The sequence below is a fragment of the Natrix helvetica genome (genome assembly GCF_964273705.1).
Source record: "Natrix helvetica genome assembly, chromosome: Z".
Lineage (NCBI taxonomy): Eukaryota > Metazoa > Chordata > Lepidosauria > Squamata > Natricidae > Natrix > Natrix helvetica.
Window position 1 is genome coordinate 128,402,588 of NC_138554.1, and position 8,733 is coordinate 128,411,320.

General features: G+C 39.5%; 1 protein-coding gene across 2 annotated transcripts in view; it reads left to right on the forward strand.

Moving 5' to 3' along the window:
• Positions 1 to 8,164, forward strand: part of LARP4B (La ribonucleoprotein 4B) — a 52,551-nt gene extending 44,387 nt beyond the window's left edge. For both annotated transcript variants that reach the window (XM_081970153.1, XM_081970154.1), the window contains 4 exons: positions 335 to 496; positions 1,596 to 1,714; positions 2,057 to 2,165; positions 4,523 to 8,164. In XM_081970153.1, the coding sequence (XP_081826279.1) occupies positions 335 to 496; positions 1,596 to 1,714; positions 2,057 to 2,165; positions 4,523 to 4,786 (654 nt within the window). In that variant the 3' untranslated portion in view covers positions 4,787 to 8,164. The remainder of the gene's footprint in view (positions 1 to 334; positions 497 to 1,595; positions 1,715 to 2,056; positions 2,166 to 4,522) is intronic.
• The last annotated feature ends 569 nt before the right edge of the window (positions 8,165 to 8,733 follow it).

Here is an 8,733-nt window from a genome sequence, read left to right on the forward strand (position 1 = left end):
AACATGTTAATTCCTCTGTTGTTATTTTTTGTTAAGAATCATTTGTGTTAGACAGTCTGAAATAAATGGATGGATGGATGACAATATTAATCCACTACTTGTGGACAGTGCTTAGAATGCATTGCATTTCATTCTAACTATCTTTATCACCTACTCCGACATAGCCTATTGACAGGAAAGAAATGTATTTAATAAATAGAAAGCCAACCAATGTTCATACTTTATGACTGCTTGAGTGTGAGGTATGCAAATTTTGATTGTTTCCTACAAGTTTGTGCCCTTTTCCTTGAAGGTTGCAGTTGTTTTGCTTTCTTATTCTACACTTCTCTTGCAGAGAGGACAAATGCAGTCTCCACCCCCTACAAAACCGCCATCTCCAAGTTTTGAGCTGGGGTTGTCCAGTTTCCCTCCCTTGCCTGGAGCTGCTGGCAATCTAAAGACTGAAGATTTATTTGAAAACCGGTTGTCAAATGTGAATGTGTCATCAAAAGAAAAAGTAAAAATCCACCGATGTTGGGCAAGGGTGCATTTGGGGACACACATTTGTTCACGCTGAGGATCATAATTCTTCATTGGTCTTTGTGATTGTTTTGAGAAAAGGGAGAGGCTCAGTAACAACACCCATCTTACAAAGTATTGCTTTCTCCAGCAGGCTGTTTTCTGTAGTGGTGTTGTACTTGATAGTAGCCTTGCCAATTTCATTTGGCTAGAGGCCTGCTTGGCATGGTTGTTTAAGTATCTTTAAATCCGGCCCCTAAAGTTAGATTTTTCTCAGAATGGTATATAATGGGGTACATAATCTTCAGCCTGGAAAAGGGTCACACTTCAAACACTAGGTGGAAATGTTTACTGCTATGTGCATTGTTAAACCCCTCAGATACCGGACTGTATGGCATCAAATATTAACTCCATCGTTTATTTCTTGTGGTGAACAGTTTCTGAAATAGGTCTGTATTTGGACAAGATTAAAGCAATATATCATATTCAGCATTGACATTGATGCAGATTGACATTATTTTAAAAAGCTATCTACAGCTGTTGTACTATGCTTAGTTTCTGAGGTAAACATGGCTTAATCTTTCTTTGAGATTTTAGTAATCCACAACAGTAGTTGGGCAGGGCTGTCCTCGACTTACAAACACAATTTAACCCCAAATTTCTGTTGCTAAGCAAGGCAGTTGTTAAGGGAGTTTTGCCCAATTGTTAACCGAATCACTGCAGTTGTTAAGAGAATCATTCATTGAATAAATTTGGCTTCCCCCATTGATTTTACTTGTTGGAAGCCGCCAAGGAAGATTTACAAATGGCGATCACACAATGTTGAAATGCTGCAACTGTCATAAATATATGGCGGTTGCTAAGCACCCAAATTTTGATCATGGGATGCTGCAGTGGTCATAAGTATGAAAAACTTAAATCATAAATCATTTTTTCAGTGGCATTATAACTTCAAATGATCACTAAATGAATCATTTTAAGTCAACGACTTCCTGTACTATCCTTTTTCTGCCTCTGAGGACAATGGTTTGGTTATAAATATATTCTGCTGTTGAATGGTAATGTACTTTATATGACTTGAATTTTATTTATCTCAGGGCATCAGTGTAGGTACAAACACAGTACCAGCTGGAATTCCTCGTGAGCTTTCTTTGCCAGTTTCTTCTGCTCTGCCAGGGACATCCGAAACATCTCCTTCCCCATCCAAAGTTCCTGAGTAAGGACCTCATAATACCAGGCTTTGAACACATTGTTTTGAATCAACATTTTTCCGTCATCAAAAGGCTGCATATTATTCTGTCAATACCATTTCATAAACAACACTGCTTATGTAATAGCAGCAGCAGCATAGAATTTTTGTCCGAATTGTGCAAAAGCACATACTGACGTATGGCTTGATTGTCAGTGTTGAAAAAAATTATCTGTGTGTCTGCAATATAAACAGGTTTTTTACAATAAAAATAGACAGCAGTGATTTGCTGCTATGGATGTCACTACGCAGAAGATAGAAGTGAGGTATTTTCATGGTGCTCACCTATTTCTGTCTATTATTTTACAGTGATCGCAAAGCTATGGACAAGCAGAAAGAACCCCAAAGCGCTCAAAGACTTTGTTGCATTGTTACTACTGCTTCTAAATCAGTACAAGTCAATGGGGATCTTCTAGCAGTAAGTGCATTTTGATTTTTATAAGACATTGATGAGAATCCTTTGCCTTTTATATTTATATTCATATTATAGGAGAGATTTGTTGTCACAAAAACACACCGTGCTAATCAACATGTGATACGTTTTGTTTTCACTTAGTATACTATGCAAATCTAGTTCCTCTGATGCTTTTCAAAGAAGCCATCATGTTTTCAAAATTCTCTCCAACCTCAGAATTCTAGTCGTCTTACAGATGGCAGGCATACAAGTCTCTCAATTACAAATGTTGAATCAAAAAGTTACAATTAAACTCCAGCAGCAAAGTAGTAAGAATGTGGCGCCTGGGCAGTAAATCCAACGTGTCAAAAACAGATATGTTAATATCTATCTTGCATGCTGAGAGAATCAAGAATTAAACCATAATGAACCATTGTTTGTTACACAAGTCCAGCCATTTTAATTTAAAAGCCCTGGATTATGGTTTACTCTTGTTTGAATTAAGCCAGTCGAGGTTTATTTACCAATCGTGACATAATGCTGCCGTTCATGCCTGTTCATGGCTGCTTCAGTCTTCTTCCTGATAGTTTGCTCGTATAGGTACTCTGTCAACTTCAAAACAATCGGCCCATCTGGCCACAAAAAGTCAAAGAGGCCACTCAGAAAGGCACCCAAGAAGTCCAAGGCACGCCATCGTCCACCGGAAGGTTGGTTGGGCCAGGGCTTGGTTGCCGCCTTCCCTGTTTTCAGTAGGTCTGTGATGGGCAGGGTTACCTTTGCGTACGAGGGGATGAACTGCCGGTAGAAGTTTGCGAAGCCCAGGTAGCTTTGCAGCTGCTTACAGGTCCTCACCTTAGAATGGCCGTCACTTTTGCCAGATCTTTTGCTCGGAACTATGACATAGTTGACTTGCAACCATTCGTTTGAAGTTACAGTGACCAATCCCCAAAGTTATGGCCGTTTCAATACCTCTATGGTCACATCGTCAGAATTCAGGGACTTGGTAGCCCACTTAAAACTGCAGGGGCACTTCAGTTACCTCCACCCACCTATCTCCCTCTGTCTGTGACTTTCTGGCACCCAGCACTGCACCTTCCCTGCTGCTCTGGTTGAACTTTGCCGACTTCTTTCTCCCACTGCCTACCTAGCCTGGCCCTCTGCGAGGCAACTATTGGCTGCACAAAGCTTCCTCTCCTCGTTGTGCATAGTGGTTTCCTCACAAGACTTGGAGAAGATGGCTTCACATGGCCAACGCTTGCCTTAAAAAGAGCTAGGCTGGACATACCTCATCAGCAGTGGGAACAAGAAGATTAGCTGGGATGGCAGAGTGCCAGGTGGTAGTGGCCTCGGAGTGCAGGGGGCCAAGACTGGGGGTTTTGAACCCTGCTGCTGGGGCTGGGCTTCGCATTGTGCTGTGGCCTAAAACCACAGCATACTAAGAAGCCATTTTGTTGCACACTGCTGGGCCGAACGGAGGCTTTTGGGGTTGGTTGCAGTCTCACAGTGCAGTTTGCCAAGAAAGCTTCTAAGCTCCTGAACTGAAGCATGGCAAGCAGCCCCAGAGTCACACGGTTAGTAAGGTGCAGGATGACTAAAAGCAAGAACAGGGAGAGATAAGTAGATGGGGAGGAGTTGGAGGCAATCAGTTACCTTACCAAGGCTCAGGGCTGGGAAGGACCTAACCCAGGATGGTTTGGATTAGGTCAGGTCCTTAGCTAAAAGCAATAGCACTTAGATTTATATACAAGCTTCATAGCGCTTTACATCATTCTGTGTTGACGGAGTCAGCATATTGTCCCCAACAATCCCAATTTTACTGGCCTCAGAAGGATGGAATGCTAGTAAACCTTGAGCCAGTCAGGATCAAACTCCTAGCAGTGAGCAATGAGTTAGCCTGCAATACAGCAGCCTAACCACTGTGCTACCACGGCTCTTAATGACTGGTGAAATTCTGTTAATGAGCGCCAGGAGTGCCATCACTAAGTGATCCCAGTCACTACTTAATGAGGGGATTTCAGTCCCAGATGTAGTCCTAAGTCAAAGACTACCTGTATGCCTTACATTATTTTCCCAAATAATTTCCAGAGAGGCTGAAACTGCAGTATGATTTTTATCACTCTGATGCCCATCAGGGATTCAAGATTCCAGTGAGCAATTGAATGTCTTACTCTATTTCTGCTTCAATTCTTCAGAACAACAAAATAGTTCTGAAGGAGTAACTCTTCATGTTGAAGAATCACAAGCTTAAGCAATACTTCCGTCTTCTTTTGTGCAGAATTAATACTTCTGGTGGTGAGGAGATCACTTGGTTTTATTCAGTTTTATTTGTGTGTGTGTGTGCGTGTGTCTTTTTTGTTTGTTTGTTTTTTGTTTTAATAAAGCAGGAACGGCGGAAACCTAGTTATGCAGAAATCTGCCAGAGGATTATTAAGGATTCAGCTGCGTTGCAGGCCGCAAAAGAACAGAAGCCAAATGCTGTTGGTTGTGGGAAAGAGGAAAGGAAACCCACAGAAACACTAGAAAGAAGCAGAGAATTGAAGTCTAAAGACCAGCGGAGACCCTCAGGACGCAGGTCTCCTCTTCCTCCAGCTGTTGGAAAATGTCTGACTAAAGAACAGAGCACTCCTCCCAAATCTCCTCAGTGAAAGTAGCATTTAGGATGAATTTCAAGAAGTTTTCACTATGAAGTTACCCTATGTTGACATTCAGAGTACAAAGGAGTTTCTGGTTAAAAGCTTGCAGGGGTTATGAAGTATATGAAATGCTTGCTAGGTTTTTTTGTTTTGTTGTTTGTTGTTATTGTTTATTTCTTATTTCTTTGTAATATAGTTTTTTTCCTTCTCTTTTCTTACATCCTTATCAAATTCCCCTTGAGCAATTCCTTCAGGGTTTAATTAAACTTTATGTTAGATTGGTGCTGAACTTAAGACGATACTGAAGAAATCCTGAAGACTAATAATAGCAGCTAATACATAAGGTATAAAGCAGAACAGATGTTTTATAAATCAGTAAGACAAGTATAACTTTTTTTAAAAATCCAGTTGCAAATTTAGCAAATCAGCAGGTTTTTTTTTTAAGTTTTAAAAAATAAAACTAGTAATATTTTTGTTCTTGGCCAAAGGAGAACTTCATAAGGATTAACCGAGAGTTCTCTAAATTATTTGTACTGATAGACTGCAAGCCAGTAACCAGTTTCTCAGTCCAAGCTAAAACGGTCTCATGAATTTCAGGAAAAGAAAAGAAAAAAGCACATTAGGAATTAAATAAATGTGCCCTTGTGTATGGCAGATGCAAGCTAATGGCAGTTTTTTTTCACAAGATAGCACAATAGCACTCTTGTGATGGAGATTTCATTTTTTTCCCCTTCTCTTAACTGAGGAAGCTAATTTTGAACCCTTTTCTGGTTGAACCCCGTGCTCTGTGTAAGTTTTCAAAACTGTGTTCCAAATGCTCTTTGAAAGAGTTCATATCTTAATCAGCCTGAGTGCTGACACCTTCTATAACTACCAACATTGGCATATGGATTTAATTTCTTTTTTTTTTTTTAGTCCATGAATTGATGGTGTTCTAGTAGGTGTGTGCATGTATGTGGAAGAAAGAAATTGCCCTGTATCCTGCCTGGGGTGAGATTTATCACACTTACTTTAGAAGCAACACGCTTCCTGAAGGACAAGGCTGCACTTAAATTGATACATTTCTAATAACGTTGGTGATAAATTATTTTTTGTTTTAAATAGCTAAAGTTTTTTTCCTTTGAGTGTTTTAAGCAGCAGATGGTTCAGATCAAAAGGTGTTCCTGTTAAGTAGTTTATCCCACCTACACACACACACACACAAGCACGCATACACACCAAAAGATTTATTTAAACAGCTGATTTTTTTAAAAAAAAGAATTATTTCCATCCAATCTTTAAAGACTTGAATTTTATTTAAACTTGAAAATGACTTTGCCTTAACTTTTGTATAAGACAGCTTAGAATTATTGAAGTCTGACCCCATTAAGGGTTAGCACGGGGTGGCATATACAGAATTACTCAGTTACAGTATCTATGTATTGTCACTGGTCTGACTGGGTAAACATACTCTAGTACAGGTTATAGTGGCAGTTTTTGTAATATACCTTAAAAGATCTTAAGCAGTTGATCTTTTTCAAAATGTTGAAAAAAATCTGTAAATGGAAATAGTCAATACTGTATTAAAATGTGCACTTGGAAGTGTGTGCTTTTGCTTGTACAGGTGTAAATAATCAGAACATATAAAAAGGTACCATTAAAAAAAACTGATAAAAATTATTGATATATTATAAATGTTGCTGTTGAACTGGATGTAGATAACTAAGTGTTGTGGTTTGAATATTACTTTAATTTGTTTTTCCCTTGTTTCTTTTTCTTTACTCTGATATGTTGAGCTAAGTCTGCCTTTTCACTGCTAAGGGGAATGGAAGGAAGTCTGTCTTTAAAAGTCCTGACATTGTAAATATTTTCTGGAAGTTTTGCATTTCATTCATATGGAACACAGGTGTGCAGTATAAATTTCAATTCCTAGGAGCTGAAATTAGTATTATTCTGATGAATTAGAAAGAAACAGCATTGCTGCCAGAAGCTCCCACCCCAAGTACACTAAACTACTCATAGGCCAACACATTAGTAAAACTTGATTTAAATTTCCACATAGCTATTTAAAAAGCAAACAAATAAAAACCCTAGGGCAGTTGATCTCCTAACATAAGTTGCTGCTATTTATAATTATCCTTATCAAAAGAAAAACAAACAAACCACCTTGCTCCTTGCACTGCAGACTTTAAAATGGCAAGTTGAGTCTTGTTTGTTATTTCCTGAGAAGACACACAGGGAAGGAGTCAGAATCACCTTACTTAACATTGGTTTGACATTGATCCTTTCCCCCCCCCCCCATGAGCAGTGAAAGGGGCAGTGAGACCAGAGGTATAATTTCGGCCAGCTATGAGTTGTCTTCGTTTGCCTGCTGAGAGCATGTGTAAAACAGCTGCAAACAAAGAGAGAAGTGGCCACAAGTATAGAGCTAATCATCGGAGCTAGCTGATACAATAACTTTTGCAGGTCAGTAGATAGGCTGTATTGTTTTTAATGCATTTGCTGCTGCTCTTTATACTAGGCTAATACACTGTAATTCTCATTCAAATAACAGTCTGTGACAAAAGTTTGAAACTGTTACTGTGATGGCTTTTTCTTTAAAAGAAAGTGTCATGCCAAATAACTTCTCCAGTAATTTTTAACATTCTCATATTCAAACAGTTCAGGATATTTAACAACACAGGCTATTTATGTTTAGCTATTCAAATCTGCCTTTCTTTTTTTAAGTCTTCTTAAATTATTGAGTTGCAGGTTAAAACAGAGAGAACGCATTAGAAAGGGTGGACAGGAAGGGGTAAGACTACTTGGTGCTCCTTGTAATAGAATTATATAGGTTCTTCTGAGTCTGTTTATTCAAAGGATGCATTCAAATATGATTTTTTTGTTTCTGCATATTTAACATGTACAGTATTTTTGCCTTAGGATGTCCTATCTACCATTACTACCCTTGCTCCAAATTTGCATAGTCAGAAAAAAACCAATAAATTGTCAAGCTCTTAATTTTGGTTCCTATTTTTTTTCCTGCCTCTCTTCCAGAATTAGAACTTGTTTTCAGAGAGGTATCATTCCTTGGGTGCCAGTGGCATTGTCACGTCCACTGATTTACCAAGGTTTCCACTTGTTTCTATATCCCTTTCAACATGCTGTAGTTTTTAGGGGTTACGGGCCCAAATCAGACTGCTAGCAGCGGACAATCAAAGGTTACTGCAAAGTGATAGCTGCCAAGTCATTAAAGCAAAGATGTCATAGGGAGGCCATATTTTTCCTGAAGGTGGATTTTTAGTTCTTCTGTTTAAGACTGGAATCAAGCTTACATGTAAACTATTTGATAATTTAAGTTTCCTTTTATGTCATAAAATGTACAATGTCTAAAAATGTAGGTTATGAAAAATAAAAAGATTTAGCACTGTTGAGTTTCTCTCTTTTTTAAAAAAAAATTTAGCCTTTTTTTTTAAAAAAAACCTTCGTCTTTGCATTCACTTATATCTAGGTTTGTTGCTACAAAGACCAATACTAGAAGTTCCTTTGTTCCCTTCTTGGGACCATCCTGGTGCTCTGAGGCTGCCCCAATGTGCAGTTTGCTCCTTGGTCATTTTTGTCTCATGTTAACATTTTCCCCCAACATACGCCTATTTAGCTTGTTCCTGGCTCACTCTCTATATCCATGATGGCGAACCTATGGCACGCGTGCCACAAGTGGCACGCGGAGCCATTTGTCAGGGCACGCGAGGCGCTGCGCTGGCCAGCTGGGTTCACCTTTTTAAAAGCTATTTTTCGCCTTCCCCAGGCTCCAGAGGCTTTATAGGAGCCTGGGGAGGGCGAAAAGAGCCTCCCCCGCTCCCCGGAGGCTTCAGGGACGGTCCCTGAAGCCTTCGGAACGCTTAAAACCACCCTCTGAGCAAACCGGAAATGACTTCCGGGTTGCTTGGAGAATCGTTTTAAGCGTTCCGAAGGCTTCAGGGACCGTCCGAGGCTTCCCT